The sequence below is a fragment of the Pan troglodytes genome, chromosome 2, assembly GCF_028858775.2.
Source record: "Pan troglodytes isolate AG18354 chromosome 2, NHGRI_mPanTro3-v2.0_pri, whole genome shotgun sequence".
Taxonomy (NCBI): Eukaryota; Metazoa; Chordata; class Mammalia; order Primates; family Hominidae; genus Pan; species Pan troglodytes.
In genome coordinates, this window is record NC_086015.1 from 127,721,137 (window position 1) to 127,742,042 (window position 20,906).

The 20,906-nt window shown below is 41.2% G+C and overlaps 1 protein-coding gene across 29 annotated transcripts in view; it reads left to right on the plus strand.

Annotated features, from left to right (window-relative positions):
- KALRN (kalirin RhoGEF kinase) overlaps window positions 1-20,906 on the plus strand; it is a 690,517-nt gene that overhangs the window by 405,998 nt on the left and 263,613 nt on the right. For all 29 annotated transcript variants that reach the window (XM_016941792.4, XM_016941796.4, XM_016941798.4 and 26 more), the window contains 6 exons: window positions 2,749-2,864; window positions 3,352-3,474; window positions 11,761-11,943; window positions 13,193-13,311; window positions 18,483-18,549; window positions 19,117-19,226. In XM_016941792.4, the coding sequence (XP_016797281.2) occupies window positions 2,749-2,864; window positions 3,352-3,474; window positions 11,761-11,943; window positions 13,193-13,311; window positions 18,483-18,549; window positions 19,117-19,226 (718 nt within the window). The remainder of the gene's footprint in view (window positions 1-2,748; window positions 2,865-3,351; window positions 3,475-11,760; window positions 11,944-13,192; window positions 13,312-18,482; window positions 18,550-19,116; window positions 19,227-20,906) is intronic.

The following is a 20,906-nucleotide window of genomic DNA, read 5'->3' on the forward strand; positions in this document are numbered from 1 at the left end:
TCCCTCTTTGCTCAGATAGCTCAAGAGTTGGAGAGAACAGAGGCCACTGGAAAGAATAGAATCAAAGTTCCCTACAGAGAGGAGGGAGCAGAGTTTCTCTTCCAAATGTGCTATTCTATTTGTGGTCAGGGGACCTGTGGGGAGCTGGTATTATGTCACTTCTTCCAGCACATTTGAAAGCATATGTTCTGGCTTCCAAATGTAGATGGGAGCTTGGGTGAGGCCAGCTGCCTACTGAGAGACCACATATCCCACCTACACCTCTGCATGCTGAAGAATAACAGGCACCCAGAGACAGTGGGAAATGCCTACATCTTCTTGGAGGCAAGACCAAGTTGTTGCCCATGTAAAAGCTTTCGAGAAGAGGGGGGAAAATAATCCTGAAACTCTTTATGATTTCTGCCAGATCTGGGTTGATTCCCTCAGTCACAACATAGAGGGAGCTTCAATGAGCAAAACTCTGGCTAGGGAACATAAAGACTAAAAGAAATGGGTTTCTACTCCTTCCTTGCCCAATTGAAGCTTCCACCTGAGCAGGGACCTACAATCCCTTATATATCAGTTTCCTTTTCACCTACTACCTAGACTCAAAGCCAGTGCCATGTATTTTTGGCTTTTTTATGCTGCTGGTTGTTATATGGCTGCATAACAACCAAGAAATTCAATGATATCCAACTGTAAGCATATGTTGTTGAAGTGGCTGTGCATTGGCTGAGGAGCAGCATCTCAACTGGGCTCAGCAGTACAGTTGTGCTTCAGTCTGCAAGTCTAGCTAGCTTGGCTCCTTCACTCCAGGTAAGATCTTGTTTGCTCCACGTGTATTTATTCTGGGACCTGGGTCGAAGGGGCAGCAGTTACCCAGGAGAATTTCCTATAGTGGTGATAGCAGAGGTACAAGGAGCAAAGTCAAGTCTGCAAGTACATTTCAAGGCCCTCCTTGTGTTTTATCTGTTAACAACTCATTTGCTAAAGCAAGTTATGTAGCTAAGCCAGAGATCAGTTGGGGAGTGAGCAACTGTACTTGCCTCTTTGGGAAGGAATGAAAAAGTTACATGATAAAGGCTTAGATACAGGGAAGGGTGAATGATTGGACCCAAAACAGGCTGAGCACAGTGGCTCACATCTGTAATCCTAGCACTTTGGGAGACCGAGGAAGGAGGATCACTTGAGCTCAGGAGTTTGAGACCAGACTGGGCAACATAGTGAGACCCCCATCTCTACAAAAAAAAAAATGTTTACAAATTGACTGGGTGTGGTGGCGTGTGCCTATAGTCTCAGCTACTCAGGTGGCTGAAGTGGGAGGATCACTTGAGCCTGGGAGGTTGAGGCTGCAATGAGCTATGACTGCACTCCATCTTGGGTGACAGAGCAAGACCCTGTCAAAAAAAAAAAAAAAAAAAAGAACAAGAAAAAGAAAGAAAGAAAGAGAGAGAAAGAAAAAAAAAGCACTTAGCCTAAAAGATGAAAAACAGATTCTGTCCTCAGAAAGCCTAACTTGGCTGGGGAGGTGAGAATGAAGGAGTATGAAAAGTACATAAAATCAACAAAAACTTCTCAGTGCAAGCACTTCACTTTGGGTTGTACCATCTTCATAAAGCATAGAAAGTTGTACTTTATAGTCTTAGTAATATGGGAGACCAAGGTGACTAACAACTCAGGCTCTGAAGTCAGATTTGGCCCGAATCTGAACTCTGCCCTTTCCTATCTGAACAACCCTGAGCTAGTTACCTTCCCTACGCTTTCTCAAAAGCTTTCTCTAAACCTCAGTTTTCTCATCTGTATAATGGAGATAATAATGGTGCATGCATTATGGGGTATTATAAAAATGAGTGTCTTCCACATACTGAGTATGTGATATTCATATGGTTATTATTGTATATTGTTAATATCTAATATGGCAACAGGAAGCAGGAAGAAGACATAATAAAATAAATTTGATTGCTTCCAGCATAGAACATACTATTTAAAATGCTTAAGACATCTATCCACGTACCCAGCTATTCCTGAAACAACAGAAAATTTAGAGAGGGAAATAGCATGGACTGAATACCTAACCATGGCCCACTTGCTTTGCTATATTCCTTGTATATACACTCATTTAACATCACTTTTAGCTTTTCTTATGATCACATCCAAAACAACATGGGCCCAGAGACAACATGAAGACATAATTCCAACACAGCTTCCCTATGACCACTATTTAGAAGTGTTTAGAGGCTGTGCCGTTAAAGTGCTGTGTGCACAACCTCTTGTGCAGGTCCAAGAACATGGCTCATGATGTGGGTTGTCAAGCCAGTGATACCAGCCCTCATTCCACTATAAATCTCCTGCCTCTCTTCTAATGAGTCCTTAAGAATGACTGAGATTCCTGTCAAGGTCCACCCATGCTCATTAGACTCTGGGGGCCAATTGAATTAGTTGCTTCCTAAGATTTCTTAGAACCAAGGACTAATTTTGCTATAAAGAGAATCGGGGTCATTTGTAAGTCACTGGTGTTATATTCTTCCCACCTTAGTTGATGGAACTCTCATCAATCGGCTCTCCCCCTAGACTCCTCGACCTTGCTCGTTTCTGGGAAATCCTTTCTGTATCCAGCTTTTGCTCCCTTTCTTCTGATGCTGGATTAGTCTCATGGGGATGCTTGAAATCACAGTCATGGTCACCTGGCACCTGGGCCGTGGGGCTGAAGGGGTTGGTTGGATTTGCTCAGAGCCCCTTGTGACCATCGTGCATCTCCTCTGCCCACAGCCATCCTGAGTGAGCTCCTGCAGAGGGAGAATCGTGTGCTGCATTTCTGGACCTTGAAGAAGCGGCGGTTAGACCAATGCCAGCAATATGTGGTGTTCGAGCGCAGCGCTAAGCAGGTTGTCCAAAGCTTTCCCTGGCACTATCTCAGTTCTGGGGAGCATACAGAGGCCCATCACCAAGGCTTAGTCCAGAAGAGGGCCACAGCAGCAAATTGGGGATGGGAGTGGGGAATAAAGAAGAAAGAAAGCAGGTTGTCACCTGTCAGCAATTCAGCATTTACCAAGCTCTCTGTTTTGAGTTTGGTACCAGGAGATGTGAGGAAATGCTAGGTCACCCACTATGCCCTAATTCGTGGATGATATTGGGGCTGGCCTAGAAGAGTCCTCAGTCTACTGGGGGAGACGCTGTCTTTGCTGGTAAATGTTCCAAAGCAAGGGAGGGCTCATTCATAAAAAAAACAACTCCAGAGCTACATACCAATCAAATTGTCAGTGTTTCCTGGGTCCATTAAGTTGTCCCAACAATAACCTTCATTGTAGTATGGCATGTTTTCCTACTGACAGCTGCCTTTTGGGGGACTGGATGAGTTGTTTCCTCCCATAGGCGCTTGACTGGATCCAAGAAACAGGTGAATTTTACCTCTCAACACATACCTCCACTGGAGAGACCACAGAGGAGACTCAGGAACTGCTGAAAGAATATGGGGAATTCAGGGTGCCTGCCAAGGTAGGAAACGTCCCAGAGCCTCCCCCAAATCCACCCAGAACTCTCCATTCTGGCCAATTTCACATTATGGAAGCAAAGACAGCTTCTGTAAGCAAAAATACCTGGCTACAGTGGCAAGGGGGGAAGCATGTAAATGTCCTAAAGGATTGTCTCTTTAGAAACCTGAATACCCAAAGAATTGCAGCTGCTGGGTAGAGCAGCTGTATGCAGGAAGTCAACTGCTATATACTGTGCTTCCAGATACTCATCTTCAGGCTCCAGGTTCTGGAATCTGCTGTGTTCTTTCAGACCAAATCAGGGAAAAGGGTGTATTCATGTAAAAATATCACATGTGCATGTGAACACTGCAGATATCCACATATTCTTGCAATTTGAGTGGTTTGGGAAGTCCACCTTATTAGAAGGGCTAGTGACTATATATGGGTATACAAAACAGGTGAATTTCTCCTTTTCTGAGCTATTTACATCTGGCCTCAAACCTGCTCATGAGCTAGGCTAGGCTGGGTCTCTGGGGAGCAAAATGTGCAAGGATGTACATACCAATTCATACCAAGATTGTGGGAAATGCTATAATAGAAGGAAACCTGATTTTCATCTGTTTTCACAGCCAGGATTTGATCTGAGGATGCTTGGGTTTGAATGAAAATCTGATCTGTCTCAATTTCCTCTTTGTAACGTCCTCATCTCTCAAACGGGGCTCCTTGCCACATAGGAGGCTTTTTTGGCATCACTTCCACACAAAACATATGCTCTTCCCAGGTTGAGAGATGCTCTTGTTGGGGTCAAGGTGGGAAACATCCTATCCGGAGATCCCTCTGACACTATAAGGAATGTTCCTCTGGTTTGGTGTGACAAAATTAGGCCCTTAGCCTCATTCCTGAGCTGATATTTCAGAAGTGGTTATCCACTCTATGAATCTTTTCCTATGAACTCTCAATATTGGGGAGCCTCTCCCTGCATCCTTGTGAGTTTTGGGCCTTTTTGTCTAATGCAAAAAGCTATGAGCACAGATAAGAGACTCATTTCAATACCAGTAAAAGCAAACAGCACAAAGAAGGTGGCAGATGCACAGAACCCTATTCAAATCCAAATTAAAATGGCTGTGAATTAACAAGTTGGCTTTATCCGCCCTTCTCCAAATAGGGCTCATAATGAGCCATTAACAGGCTGAATAGTATGAGATCCATTGGTGTTCCTATCTGCATAGGGTGGATCACAGCAGATACCCAGAACTTCATAGGATCAAAATCTTTCCATAATCAAAGTGGAAATGTGAAGAATTGTTCAGTCAATCTTATTCATCCTACCTTTGTAACCGTCTTCATATATTTCTCCTCTTTTTCATTTACATAGCTACTACCCTGAGCTGTAGTAGCTTCCTAATTTGATTGCATGCCTTTGGTCTTTCCTTCCTTCCAATCCACCCTGTCCTTTATTGCTATTCATCTTTAAAATGCTACTTTGGTCACATAACCACCCAGATCAAGAACTTTAATGATTTTCCAATGCCTTTAGGATAATGCTCCACAACTCTACAGCTGTGCCACCCTACCTCCCCAGTTTTATTTTCAATTATTATTTTATGCAGGCTTTATGCTCCAGCTGAATGGATGTATTCTCTTAGCCTCTGAGAGATACATCATATTCTTTTTTGTCTATGTGCCTTTTTTCATACATTTCTCTGCCTGGAATACCCTTCCCTTCCCTCTAGTTTGTGCTTTTTAAGAGGAGCCCCTCCTTTCCACTCTAGAGCCTCCTGCTCTATGATCCTTCCCACATACCAGGATATGATCCAGCTCTTCCCTGCACTACGGCCCTTGTCCGTATAACCCTTCACCTGGCACAGACCATCTCTCCTCCAGTAATCTATGCAATGTTATCGCCTATATAAGCCGACAGGATACTTAAAGACAAGAACCACACTATTCATTTTGAGTTCCCTAGGTTACCTAACTGCATTTTACACATTCAAAGGAGGCTACAACCATTCAAGACCATAAGGAAAAAAGGAAGTTTGAGTAGATTCACCCCCTCCTCATTTATATTTAATATGAATCTTCTACTTTGGCTGTCTATGTTCTCTGTCCCTCCCGATGTAACTATCATGTTCCAAATCTCATGGTTATTCATACTAGAATATCTACAGGATAACAAACCCAGTTGAGGAGCTTCTGATTAGAGGCAGCAGCCTCCTGCCCCACCCTAATCCCACTTTCCAGAGGTAAACCTCTTCTAATCAGCTGTCTTTGATTATAATCTTTATAACCAATAAAATGAATTTGAAATGGAAACCAAATTGACCTTTAGCCACAAGAGAATACATACGGTGGCCCTTATGGTTGAATAGGGCAATGGAGTACATTGAATTTAATAATACTGTGGTCCAAAGGAACAGACCAAGTAGAAGAACCATTGGATATAGAAAGATACTTTCTATGTAAAAGCTCACAAATATAAGAATAAAAATGAAATAAAAAGTTTGAATGAGGAAAAAAGGAAAACATCATTTTCATGTTGTGGTAGGCCTATACACAGTCCATTAAAAGTATAGAAATGGTATTTTCCTATTATGGGTTTCAAAATGTATAAGGGGTCAAGGCACACGGCGATGGGGAAGCTTAGTCATCATGACATTTGAAAGAACTCCATTTCTTCTAAAAGTAAAACTTTTTAAAGATTATCTTGTTTTTCATTTTTTACAAATTCCATGGTTTTTACTATATTCACAAAGTTGTGCAAACATTGCCACTGTTTCGTTCCAGAACATTTTCATTACCCTAGAAAGAAACCTCATGCCCATTAGCAGTCACTCTGCATTCCCTACTCTCCTCAACCCCTGGCAACTACTCATCTGCTTTCAGTCTCTATGGGTTTGCCTGATTGGGCATTTCATATAAATGGAATCATACAATATGAGATATTCTGTGACTGGCTTACTTCCCCTAGCCTAATGCTTTCAGGATTCATCCATGCTATTCGCATGTATCAATCCTTTTTTCCTATTTATTGCTAAATAGCATGCCATTTCATTGATATACCACTTTTTGTTTACTATTCATCAGTTGATGGACATTTGGGTTGTTTCTGGCTTTTGGCTGTCATGAATAATGCTGCTATAAACCTTTATATTCAAGTTTTGGCGTGAACAGATGTTTCAGTTCCCTTATGTGCATACCTGGGAGTGGAATGGTTGGGTTATATGGAGTTCTACTATGTTTAACTTTTTGAGGAACTGCTAAACTGTTTTTCAAAGTAGGTATACCATTTTGTACTCTCACCAGCAGTTTGTGAGGGTTCCAGTTTCTCCACATCCTCACCAACACTTGTTACTGTGTCTTTTTATATAGCCATCCTAGAGCGTGTGGAGTGGTATTCATTGTGGGTTTTGATTTGCATTTGCCAATGACTAATAATGTTAAGAAAATACTTTTTTAAGCTGGTAATTTCATCTCTGAAAATGAAAGAAGCCTTGAGATAAACTGGACTTAATTCATCTTGACAAAAGAAAATTAAGTAGTAATGAAAGCAACTGGAGCCTTAGCTGAACTAAACTATGTTTTCCTGAGATTCAGATAGCAAGAAAAGGGAACACTGGGGTTGTCAGATGGTACTTTAGACCGAGAGAGGTAGAATCTAAACAGTTCAGATAAAAGATAGGCGTGATTCTATTTCTGAGACTCTTTTTTTTTTTTTTTATGATGGAGTTTCACTCTTGTTGCCCAGGCTGGAGTGCAGTCATGTGACCTCAGCTCACTGCAACCTCCACCTCCTGGGTTCAAGTGATTCTCCTGCCTCAGCATCCCATGTAGCTGCGATTACAGGTGCTTGCCACCAGGTCTGGCTGATTTTTGTATTTTTAGTAGACACAGGGTTTCACCATGTTGGCCAGGCTGGTCTTGAACTCCTGACCTTAGGTGATCCACCTGCCTTTGCCTCCCAAAGTGCTGGGATTACAGACATGAGCCACCGCGCCTGGTCTTTCTGAGACTCTGAAGAGGAATATAGTTCATATGTGATGGAAAGTTTTGAAAATTTTGGTTCTTTTATGTATAATAACAAACAATCCCCTGCTGAATGAATCAGAAGATGTATTTCAAGAAACCTATTCACCTGCACAAGGAGCTCAGTAAATTTGTGTCTACAAAAAAAAATTGATAAGGAATATCAATATTCCTTATTATTATCTCATTATAAGGAATATCAATAATGAAAGGCAAATATAGAAAATTATGAGATTATAAGATTACTATCAAGAAGACAAAATCTTAAAGTCTTGTAAAATGTGCTAAAGTCAAAAGGGCTTTAAAAAAATTTACTCAGAGTGAGGCTCACTGATTAGAGGAAGATCATAACCAAAGATAGAAAGAAAGGGAAGGAGGAAAAGAGAGAGTGGGGAGGGAAAGAGAGAGGGAGAGATAGAAAAAAAATAGAATTACTGAACCCCTTTTTTGAACCTCTGTCTTTTCCAGCAGATAACTAGAATTCAAAATGGAGAGGCAAAACATAAATTAGGGGACACATGAAGCCCAAGATAAGTGAGCTCTCAGGTCTAGATTTCCAGGCCCAGATGAATTATGGTACCCAAAGTTTCCCTTTTGGCCACAAGGTCATGTCCATACTTCTGAACTTTTCATTCAAGAACTGCTGCAGTCTGACCCCATTTTATTAGTTTCTATAAGTTACTGTCTTTGGAGGAAAGATTTGAGTTTCAAGTGGGCTTAGGTTGAACGAGAAAAGATATGTATGGCCACGTGTGGAAATAAAGAAGATAGAAGCGATGTGTCTGAACCTCCCAGAAACCCAGAAAAAGCTCAGTGACTCAGCCCCATGGGAAGAACAAGAAATGTGGCATAGTGTCACCTCTGGAGATGAAAACTGGAATGTCACCCAAGACCAAGGGTGTCTCAAGCAGCCACGTCATCTGGTCATCATCTGAGAGTGGAAGACCAGAATCTGTGTAATGTTCTACCATTTCTATGCCACAGCTTCCTTTTTCTTCTTCCTCTCTGCTTTCTGTGATTTCACTTCTACTCTGCAACCAATCACCCAGATCCCTGTCTGTACAGTTTAAATCCTCAGGGAAACAACCCCAGTTGACCCAGCTTATTTCTAGTCCCCTATTTAGACACAGCTTTTAGGCCAGGACACCTCAGAAGTCACTGGCTGCATCTTGATGGGCTGCCCTCATAAGACAAGTTTTTACCTCTGATCTCAAAAGCTGTGACCAGGCATTTGGCAGGTCATGTGGTGCCACCACAATCACCTATGTATAAGAAACCATTTCAGAATACTCCCAGTGGGGACCATGGCAATGGTTGATGTCTAAGTGCACTTATCCAATTCATGGGCCAAATTTATCATCTACTTCTTCCCAATAAAAATCTTCAACTCTTGCTGGTCTAGCTTTACTCACCTCCAAACACAAGATTTGCTCATTCATTCATTCAGTCAACATTGATGGTATGCTTACTATTTTCTAGACACTGGAGATATACAAATGAATAAGATATAATACTTACCTTTTAGGGTTCATGGTCTAATGAAGGAGACTTATAAATAATGTGATGTATGCTAAAATAGAAGCATGTATGTGATACTGTGGGAACACTGGGAAGGCATTGCCCACTTGTTTTTTGGGGAGGAGAGGAGAGGAAAAAGGGCATTCAATCGAGAGTGGGAATGAGTAGGAACCACTCATCACAGCAGGAGAGGCATGCAACATTCAACATGGCTGCAGTGTAGGGAATGAAGAGCAGTGGAGACAGGGCTGCTACAAAGGTAGGTGGAGCCGCATGGGGAAGGGCGTGTCTACACTTCCCTCTACCTACTTCCTAAGGATGCATCTAAACTCATTTTACTGTCTCTTTGCTCCTCTAGTCCCCACACATACATAGAATACTCTTGGTCACAAACTATTTGCTTTGCTGACTCCGAATCACAATTTTGATGTTTTAAGATATAATTTTCTCTGGTAGAGCTGCCCTAGTATGGCTGCTGCCACCAGCTGGCTGTAAAACCCTTTCTTATAGGTGGAGTCACTTTACCAAGAGCAGAGAATATGTATTTCCAAGACTTTTCCATAAACACATGGTCTCTGTTTTAAGTAAATAGAAAACCAAAGAAAATTGTTTTCAGGAAAAATAAAAATAAAAAACACCCTACATGCAATAAGATGAAAGTCCTCAGGATGCTTAGACACTGGAGATATATAAATGAATAAGATGATTAAAAAGGGGTTCAATAATTCTAGTTTAGATAGAATCAAGTAGATTCTATTTTGAATAGAATCTGCTAATTCTATCTTAACCAATTCTCCCTGTTATTACTCTGCCTTTTCATGGCTGAGGAGATGTTTCTGCTATCCTCACACCCACCTCCTTTCCTTCACACCAAAGCTCTTGCCCTTTATCTTCCAGTGCCAGGCACCAGCCTACTGTCCTGAGATAGGAGAGGCTCCATGTGCTGAGTGAGCTACTGGAGAGCTGGATCCCTGGTCCCTGGTCCCTGGCCATGTGTGCGGCAGGCAGAGCACTCTCAACTCTCCTCTCTGATGCCCTCTTTCTCCAGCATTTCTTGGGAGGGTTGATCTCTCATGGGAGGGTCTGTAGATAGGCCTGGAAGGAGCAGATGGGGTGAGGATAGTAGAATAAAGAAAGAAGGGCTCTGTTGTTTTTTCTGCTGTTGCTCCAGTGATGTTTTGCCTCAGTTTCCCTGATATCTAGATTGTAGCATGGTTTAAACCTTGGACCCACTTTCCTCCAGTCCAAAAGATAATTTTTCTTCTTAGAATAGTATTTAAATGTTCTTTCCTTTCCCTGAGCAATTTTAGAGTTTGAAAATCCAAACTTAGGATTAAAAAATGAGCAGCAGTCTGCTTGTTGGGTGTCTCTCTCATTCCCATGACTTACCCAGCTTAAGTACTGCTTCTCCGTGAGACCTCCCCTACCCATGCCTGTCCGCCTTCATTTTCTCCTTTTAAAATTCCTATAGTGTTAACTCTACATTCTCCCATTTTGACATTCAATTACATAATGCCCTGAGTTATTTAACTACTCTGTGTGAAATGAAGATTTTTTCCTTTTGTTTGACCCCCAAGCCCTGAACTATAGCTCTTTACACAGTACTATGGACCAAGTAGGTATTGAACAAACTCTTGCTAAAAATGAAATTAATCCAGTAAACATCAGAGTTCTACTTTACCTAGTCCTATAATAGATGATGGCTTTATTAACCTCTTTCTCCTGCTCTCTAATGGAAACTAAAGACAAGATTCTGGTGGTGACAGGGACAGAGTTAACTCTTAAATCTGCTCATTGTATTTATTTAGATCCTGGCATGTGCCAACTTATATGAGGTTTAGAGCTGGTACAGTGGAGGGGGGAACTAGGAACTAAAGGGCAGAGACAAATAGGCTCTGTTTGCTCCCTGGTAGTATGAAGTTGGACCAGCCCTAAGCCTCTCTAAGCCTCAGATTTTTTTCATCTGTGGTTCAAAGAGACCTGCATCACTTCCCTCCACCTACTTCCTAAGGATGCATCTAAACTCAAATGGCTTTCAGATACAGTAACACACTATGTAAATTAAAAGCATATTAATGTAAGAGATTCTTACATCAATAATAATGTTAATGTTTATGGCTTACTGAGTTCTTACTGTCTTCCACTGTACTAAGCATTCTACATTTGTCAACTCATTTAATACACCAGCCCTCTGAAGTAGGATCAGCCCTCCATATCTACAGGTGTCGCATCCATGGATTCAACCAACCATGAACTGAAAATGTTTTTTTTCAAATGGATGGTTGTGCCTGTACTGAACATATACAGACTTTTTTTGTTCTTGTCATCATTCCCTAAGCCATACAGAATAACAACTATTTACTTAGTATTTACATTGTATTAGGTATTGTAAGTAATTTAGAGATGATTTGAAGTGTTCCTGAGGATGTGGGTAAGTTGTAAGCAAAAACCACACCATGTTATATAAGGAACTTGCATATCTGGATTTTGGTATCCATGGGGGGCCCTGGAACAAGTTCCCCCCACCCCAGCACTGAGGGATGACTGTAATATTATGATTTCCTTTTTGCAGATGAAGAAATGGAGGCACAGAGGGTTTCAATAACTTGCTCGAGATCTCCCAGTTAGTAGTAACAAAGCTGGGATACATACCCAGGTAGTCAGCTATGAGGTATCTATGGCTGCTCTAAACAGGAAGAGAGGATTTGGGGTGAAGGGGCAGGAGAATAAATGTAATCCAGTAACTTAAGGCCATCTTTTGGGGCAGCAAACAAAGGAGAAGGTGAAGCTTCTGATTCAGCTGGCCGATAGCTTTGTGGAAAAAGGCCACATTCATGCCACGGAGATAAGGAAATGGGTGACCACGGTGGACAAGCACTACAGAGATTTCTCCCTGAGGATGGGAAAGTACCGATACTCACTGGAGAAAGCCCTAGGAGTCAACACAGAGGTAGGCAGGGGTATTGTCCTCTGGGACATCCTCCCTTCTCATCTCCCTGAGCACCACTGCCCTCATCGCCATGGAAGAAAAGCATGTTTCCAGAGCAGTTCTTCTGAGCTATTGACCCCTAGAGCGCTTGCCTTGTGTGGCTTTTCCAGTGGGGAGTGCTGGGTGGATCTTGCTGATCCATTAACCTTCAGTCCCCTGTGATTAGTACTCTATACATTACAAAATCGACTGGCCAGTAGTGGGGCCTATGGCTACAGAACAGAGTTTTTCTCTGTATAGAGTTAACTGTTGACTTTGAGAACCAAAAGCTTTATCTTGGCTTCATAAGTACCATCTTCCACCCAATTATGTTAATCAGCAAATGATTAGAGTCCCCAGTATATATAATAGTGCTCTTTCAAGAATAAGGGGTGCAATTTGTACAAGGGTTATTTGACATTTCAACCGAACAGAGGTACAATTTGCCATGAACCAGGGAAGATGGACTTTTAATCTCTTCTTTATAATAGGGGTTAGTAACCTGTGAATTAAGAGCTTAATACAGCCTGGCAATTTAATCCTAGGATGTCTAATTCTTAAATCTTCAAATAGGCTCATGATCTGAAGCAGAGCAGCCTGGAGAGTGAAGTGGCCAAACTACCTAAAGTTGAGAGAGTTAATGTCTCCCCCAGGCTTTAATCTGTGAGTTTTTATCTAGGAAGTTCCATCATATATAAATACCAAATGGTGGTTAAAATTAGCAGGGATGAGCAATGAGAAAGTTCAGTCATTGCTCTGTTATTTAGCTTTCTGTTTCCAAGGGAAATTCTTGTTTAAATAAATATATTTGATTTGATTATTTTCTTTTGACAAATGAAAGATGTTTTTATATCTTTATGTGTTTTTGTTTCACATCTATTTTAAATGGTTAAGAATCAGTCTTAGACTAATTTACGGGTGTGTTTAGATTTAATTAGGACCAAAGGCCTTGGGGAAATAGACACATAATTATCAAATATGTTCATTGTTTTTTCTTACTATGGATATTTACCCTAAACATTTGACCTGAACATTTTATTTCTCTCTTATTTGAAAAAACAATAATGATACCATGAAGAAGAGTGCTTATGGGTATGAGTCTATAAGATCCCTCATGTTTTTATCCTTCTCCATTATATCTTTTTTTCCCCCTTTTACCACCTCCCTCAACTCCAGTGAGTTGCTTTCCCAAAGCATCACAAGGTGACCTTTGTGATCCCTCCATGTGCAGGATAATAAGGACCTGGAGCTGGATATTATCCCAGCAAGCCTTTCGGATCGGGAGGTCAAGCTGCGGGACGCCAACCACGAAGTCAATGAAGAGAAGCGGAAGTCAGCCCGGAAGAAAGAGTACGTGTTGACTTCCGCCCAGCTAGCTGGCTCCCCGTGACTATGCTGGGCTTTCACCGCTACTTGTCCCTTTGGATAGCTTAATATGTCCTCATGGCCACCTACAGGGATTGGGATGGACAGACATAATGTTTGCCTTGAGAATATGGGTTCCCTCTGAAGGCTTTGAAGTCTCTCCAGTCTGTCCTTCACCTGAATTCTCTTTACATTTCAGTAACTTCCTAGACAAAACCTTCCTCATAGATCATCACATTTTACTTCACAATGTCAAAACTCAACATGGAACAAATCAAATATTTTTTCTTCTCCTCCAAATTTTATTCTGCCTTCTGATTTTTTTTTAAGTTTTTTATTTTTTGGGACAGAGCCTCACGGTGTCACCCAGGCTGGAATGCAGTGGCATGATCTCAGCTCACTGCAACCTCCGCCTCCTGGATTCAAGCAATTCTCCTGCCTCAGCCTCCCGAGTAGCTGGGATTACAGGTGTGCGCCACCATGCTTAGCTAATTTTTGTATTTTTAATAGAAACGGGGTTTCACCATGTTGGCCAGGCTGGTCTCGGACTCCTGATCTCAAGTGATCTGCCCGCCTCAGCCTCCCAAAGTGCTGGGATTATAGGCATGAGCCACCACGCCCAGCCTCTCCCTTCTGATTTTCTAATTCCCATCAATAGTGTCACTAACCTTCTAGTTTTGTCTGGATTATTTGCAAAAACTTCCCATAGCTTTCCTGCTGCTGGTCCCTGCCCAATTCACCTGCACAGTGATGCCAGGTTTACCTTTCTGGAGTACATTTTATTATTGCTAATATCAATACTCTTCCTGCCACCAGCACCTACACTTTTTATGTCCTAAACATTACATAAAGTGCCTTTACACACATTTTCTCTTTGTATCTTTCTATCGCTTCTTTCAGGCAGCTATGATTATTCCCATTTTACATATAATAAGACTTAGAAAAGTCAAGTAATTTTCCCCAAACCACACAGATGGTGAGCAATGAAGCCAGAATTTAATCTAGCTTTGACTCTTCAGCATTCTTTGATTTCTTTCCATTATGTCTCTCACCAGCTTCAAATTGTAAATGGTTTGCTACTACCCCTGGAATAATGATAAAACTCAAGGTACTGCTATCGTTTGTCCTCATCTAAGTCAATTTTACTTCAAAATACTTTCTAGTTCAGATCACACCCTTCAGTCAGATTATTTTCACTGACTCCTCTCAGGTCTAAGAATAAATTGTATATAATTGAGAATACTCTGCTGGCCGCATGTGGTGGCTCACGTCTGTAATCCCAGCACTTTGGGAGGCCGAGGCGGTTGGATTACCTGAGGTCAGGAGTTCGAGACCGGCCTGGCCAACATGGTGAAACCCCGTCTCTACTAAAAATACAAAAATTAGTCGGGCATGGTAGCACACGCCTATAATCCCAGCTACCTGGGAGGCTGAGGCAGGAGAGTTGCCTGAGCCCAGGAGGCAGAGGTTGCAGTGAGCCGAGATCGCGCCACTGCACTCCAGCCTGGCTGACAGAGCAAGACTCTGCCTCAAAAAAAAAAAAAAAAAAAAAAAAAAAAAGAGAATGCTCTCCTTTCTGTTTGTTATTTTCCCTTTCGTTTCCCTTCCTTTTTTTCCTGTTTGGTTTTATTTTGCTCTGTGTAAGTCCTATTGATTCTTTAAAATCCAGCTCATATCCTATGCCTCTATAAATCCTTTATCTACAGCCCCCACTGTCATTGGCCCATCCTTTTATGAACTCCTTTACTTCTGTACTGATTCCCATTTTACTTATTCAACCAATTCCTAAGCATATGTCCCTAGCTAGATTGTAGACTCCTTGAAAACAAGAAGTATTTTATACTCTGTAGTATGGATCAAGGGACTAGCAGAAAAATGAAGATAACATAATTATTGATCAAGAAAAGCTTATAGTCACGCAGGGCAGAGTGGCTCATGCCTGTAACTTTGGGGGGCTGAGGTGGGCAGATCACCTTGAAGCCAGGAGTTCAAGACCAGCCTTGCCAACATGGCAAAAACCTGTCTTTGCTAAAAAAAAAAAAATACAAAACTTAGCTGGGCATGGTGGTGTGCACCTGTAATCCCAGCTACTCAGGAGGCTGAGGCATGAAAATCCCTTGAACCCAGGAGGCAGAGGTTGCCATGAGCCAAAATTGCTCCACTGCACTCCAGCCTGGGCAACAGAGCAAGAATCCATCTCAAAATAAAAAAGAAAGGAAAAGAAAATCTTATGGAATATAATTGGATATAGAAATTGAAACCTTGAGGGAAGGGCAGGACGTTATTTAAAATCACAAAACAAATAAGGACTGTAACATCAATTTCTTTACTTGAAGTTGAGGGATATACCATTGGGCCAGAAGAAAATAAGGCATGCTTTAGGAGGCATTCCAGTATCAGATGGGCCCTCCTCCCCTGACTTGCTCTAGGTATTCAGATTTCAAAAGGAAGAAAGAGGTGCTTGGAAATTGGTCCAGTGAGTGAATTGTAGATGTTAGAATGTAAAGCTGCCACCTAAGTTTACTCCTAGGTCAGCAATAGCCCATGAGGAGATGAGGCAGAGGAAAATAGGCAAGAAGAGAGTAGAGGATGCTGAGATTCAAACATTTTGCAAGAATCTGAAGTAGCTGAGGTTTTCATAAATTGAACTCTGTTTTCTCAGAATAAGAATGAATAGGGGCCAGAATTCATTTAGCGAGCCGGAACCAACTTATCATTAGATTCCTGCTTTGCTCTCTAAGTATCTCAGCTCCACTTTCAGAAAAGTCCTGACTCCAGGTAGGCAAAACACATTTTTCTTCTTTGGTTGTTTGGTAGGGAGTTGTCTACCAACATTTCACTCTAATCAAGAATTACAGAGCATTGGACAGGGTAAACAATGAACCGTACCAATCTTATAAACCATTTCTTGACACTGCTTCCTTTATGCTGGAGTTACAAAGTAACACATATCTAGAGATTTCTGGAGGACTTTATAAAGAATATTTTGACACTCTGTTTGTGAATTACTAGAAAAAAATAGTATGTCCTAAGATTAAGAAGCTCTATATAGTTTATTTTATCAAGATGAAGTAGGACCACAGGTTCCTTGGAGATGAAGAAACTAAAGCTGCCGTGTGAATCAGAGCTTGTTCATATGGGGAGTGGATTTGTTTGTTGGGGCCGCTGTAACCAAGTACCACAAATTGGGTTGTTTAAAGAGCAGAAATGTATTGTCTCCCAGCTCTCGGGACTAGAAGCCTAAACTCAAGGTGTCAGCAGGGTTGATTCCTTCTGAGGGCAGTGAGGGGAGGGTCTGTTCCAGGCCTCTCTCCTTGATAGCTTGTAGATGGCTGTTTCCGTGCTCACGTGGCATAATCCCAGAATATATGCCTGTATCAAAAATTCCTCCTTTTATAAGGACATCAGTTGTTAGATCCAGGGGCCACTCTACTCCAGTACTGCAGTGATACTGTTTCCAAATAAGACCAAAATCTGAGGTATTGGAGGTTAAGACTTCAGCATATGAATTTCAGAGGGGTCATAATTCAGCCCATATCTGGGAGGGGGATGAGGGGACTATACCTGGCCAGATCTTCCTCCTTGGTTCCTTCTGTGACAACAAATAGCCAGAAGAGATTAAAGGATGGGTGGAAAATAAAATGGGGTGGGGATAGCAGAGGTAAATTGTGAGGAAAGACAGGTAAAACTGCAGGAAGCAGATGAGAACAAAAGAACAATTCTAGAAAACTTAAGGCAATAAAATCAAAGGCAAGTTTTCAAAGGCCGTCAGTTTATGTTCCTTCTGATCTCCCTTCTGTCCTCATTTCATCGCAATCTACAGCTCATTTAATCATGGAATGTTTCCTGAGCACCTACCATGCACTAGGCATGTTGCTTACGTGATCTTGTTTAATACTTGCAGCAATTCTGTGTGATCAGCTATTTTATAAGTAAGGAGTCTGAGACCTGGAGAGGCAAGTCCTACCTCTGGTTGTAATTCAGTTCCTATCTGTCTGACTCCAAAGCTTATGCACTTTTTACTCTACCAATAGAGTTCAATTCAAAGAACAGAAAAATATAGAATATACCACAACGAGGCCATGTATCATAAGTTTAACAATTGCCTAGGCACATTGTATTATTTAGAGGCCCAAGGAGGAAGAGAACCCTCTCTTTAAAGATGCATAACACAGACTTCTCTTTATGGGGGACTGAGAAGCAGTCACTTATTACTAATTTATACTGTGCTTATGGTTGCACGTTCAGTTTTCTACACATCCGTTTATGCTGTAAACAAGTCCCATTGGAAATAGTATTGAAATAGCTAAAAGGATAATCTAGGTCAGAGGTCAGCAAACATAGACCAAATTTGACCTACCAACTATTTCATATGGTCTATAAACTAAAAATTATCTTTTATATTTTTAAATAATTGGAAGAATTATCAAAAGAAGAAGAATATTTTATAATGTGAAAATTAGATAAAATTCAAATTTTAGTGTCCATAAATGTTTTTATTGGAAAACAGCCACACTTTTTTTTTTTTTTACACATTGTCTATGGCTCCTTTCACATGACAACAGCAAAGTTGAATGGTTGTGACAGAGACCGAATTGCCCACAGAGATTTATTATCTGGCTCTTTATAGAAAAATTGCTAACCCCTGATCTCGGTGTGTTGGACCTCTTTTCCTGGCTTTGAAACCTGGTTTATTATGATACTAAGAACTGTTTTGGTATACATCTACAAACTCTACTGAACAGAAATCATCATTCTGGGAGCTGTAAGAGAAATGTGGAAAGCTGAGATTCAAGCTATCTAGTTGGTGAGACAGAATATGAACAGTCCTGCATGCCTGTACTCACATGAATATCACCACAGAATCACAAGTATTAATAGTAGGACTGGGGTGGAAAAGGGAGAGAGAATATGGACCTAGCTGAGCACAAACCTGCTAAAGGGATACAGGGCCAATGGTCAGGAAGTATCACAAGTATCATAGGAAGATACTTGTAGGAAAGGGAAGGAATTTTGAAGAAAGGAAAAGACCTGTTGATGAAGTAGAAAAATAAGACATTTAAGAATGTCATACATGCTGGGGTGGGGAAGTGAAGTTTGAAGGAGGAGAGACATTATATCTACATCCAAGTAAAAGCCCATTTGTTTCCTTCTAGATTTATTATGGCTGAACTACTCCAGACAGAGAAGGCTTATGTAAGGGATTTGCATGAGTGCTTAGAGGTGAGTCTTCCAGTAATCCGTTCACAGCTATATTGGAAAAATGACATCCTTGCCAGCATCAAGTCCTCAATTGGAATTTGGTGCTGTTGGTCTTCTCCCAGAGAGTAATGAATTAAAAAGTCAACAAGAGGAAATCTTTCTCCTAAAGTCAACAATAATTACATGAGAGTTTAAAGTACTTTTGAAAAGAAAGTTTAAACTTTTCTCAGACTGGAGCTAGACCCAGGAACAAGAAGTGTATAAGGCACTTCAATTCAAAATAAAACCATGACACAGTCAATGAACTTAAATTGGGTCTGAAAATCTGCATCCTGACCCCCATAAAAGTCCACATACATTTAATAAATGACAAGAGACTGTGGAGTCTGTGTTCTTGCTAAAGTTCAGGATAATGAAATATTCAGGTTTTATTTCTTTCTCTTATGTTTACTTAACACGTCACTTTTTAAACTCTGCATGCATTTACAGTTTGAGTCTTGCCCCACAAGTTTGAGCGCCTGTTTATTTTATCTGTATTTTATATGGCCTGCCAGACTTGCCAGTGATGAAACTGTTACTGTCTTACAGACCTACCTGTGGGAAATGACCAGTGGTGTGGAGGAGATCCCCCCTGGGATCCTCAATAAAGAGCATATCATCTTTGGCAACATCCAAGAGATCTACGATTTCCATAACAAGTAGGTTTGTGGAGGGTCTCAGAGGTGCACACTTAGGCCGTAAAAACCAGACAACAGGGTTCCCAAGAAGTGGATCAAAGGCGATTGGTGAATCTTATCTGGTCAGTTTTCTAAGGCAGTTGCTGTCAGACTTCTTTTTTACTCACTCCCCTTTCTCCATAATTGTCCGAAAGTCCTAGTGGAGAGTAAAGTCAAGTATTCAGCAGTGCTCCTCCCCATCTCTCCTCAACATCCTCATTTATTCAGCCAGAATGAATACCAGGCTTTGAAGAAATAAAAGTAGCTTCTCCTCATTAAATCTTGTGGGAAATCCTGACATTAGAATTCATCTGAGGCTAACCATTCCAACTTGTGGTCTTTAGGTTTTGAATTCCATTGAAGTTTTCTATCAACCTAAATATTTCCTCCATCCTCATTTTATTTCACATTTCTTGACAGTTTGGAGAGAAGGATATCAACCGATACTCTGTTTTGTTGGAATAAGTAGAACTGTAGAGCCCTAAAACTTCACAAGTCATTGTTTCCAACTTGATTTAAGAATCTTTGCCACACCATACAAAACAGCATGTTCCATGGTTAACAAAAGATCAGCAAAAAAATTGGCATGATAAGTTACATAACCAACCAATAGAAATAACTGTGTTTCCAAAATACAAATAGAATCTCAAGACACGAAGAAGAACATGGGCATAAAGTCTTAGCGCTCTCAGGACCCTGCTGCAGAGCAGTGCTATGCCAGGCTAGCCGAGGCATTTACTGAGTTGTGTAGGTTTGCTGGAGATAGAAGGGCCATGCGTACAGGTGTAGCAGCCACCCTGAGGCAAGACTCCAGAATAGCACTGTCCCATGGAACCTTCTGCAATGATGGAAATGTTCTATATCTGCAGTGTCCAATACAGTAGCACTAGATATGTGTGGCTAATGAACACTTGAAATGTGGCTAGTGCTACTGAGGAACTGAATTTTCAATTTTATTTAATTTTAATAGATTCGGATTTAAATAGACCACAAGTAGCAAGTGGCTGCCATATTCGATATCTCAGCTCTAGAATAGCCCTGTGCTGAGAATGACCAAGAGGCAAGCAAGAATTGGGTGTAAAATGATCCTGGGCTGTAATAGGTCCAGATAAGGGGTGGAAAGTCACTCCTCTCTCATCACCTCCTGGTTATTAATTCCTGGTATGTCATCAGATGGCATCAGTTTAAAGAGAACATTAATATATGTAGCTCCCATGGCATGCAAACCTTGTCAGATTATTGAAGCAATACGCTCTGGGGGAAAAATAACCATTTGACTTTCTGGAATATGTGATAAAAGTTCCTAGTCTTTTGTTTTTTTAATCATAAATTTTAACACGATCCATTTGGTTTGTCTGGAAATTTCCAGATGTAGAAATATCATGTCCTCATGCTTATCATTGATAAGAGCCCAATAAAACTATTTGACCATTGATCCCAAATTCCATCATCTGAGCCCAGCTCAGTATCATCCCATCTCCCTCAGGATATCTGAGAAGACATCGGACTGGCAAACGGTAAGTCGTGTTACCTTACTTTTCTGGCTTATGGTCTCTAGGATTTACTCAACAAGTCTCACTTTCCCCATGTTCTTAGCGAATTGACTAACTACGGAAGCCTAGAGATCACAGCACACACTTTGTGGGAGCCCTACATTTGCCA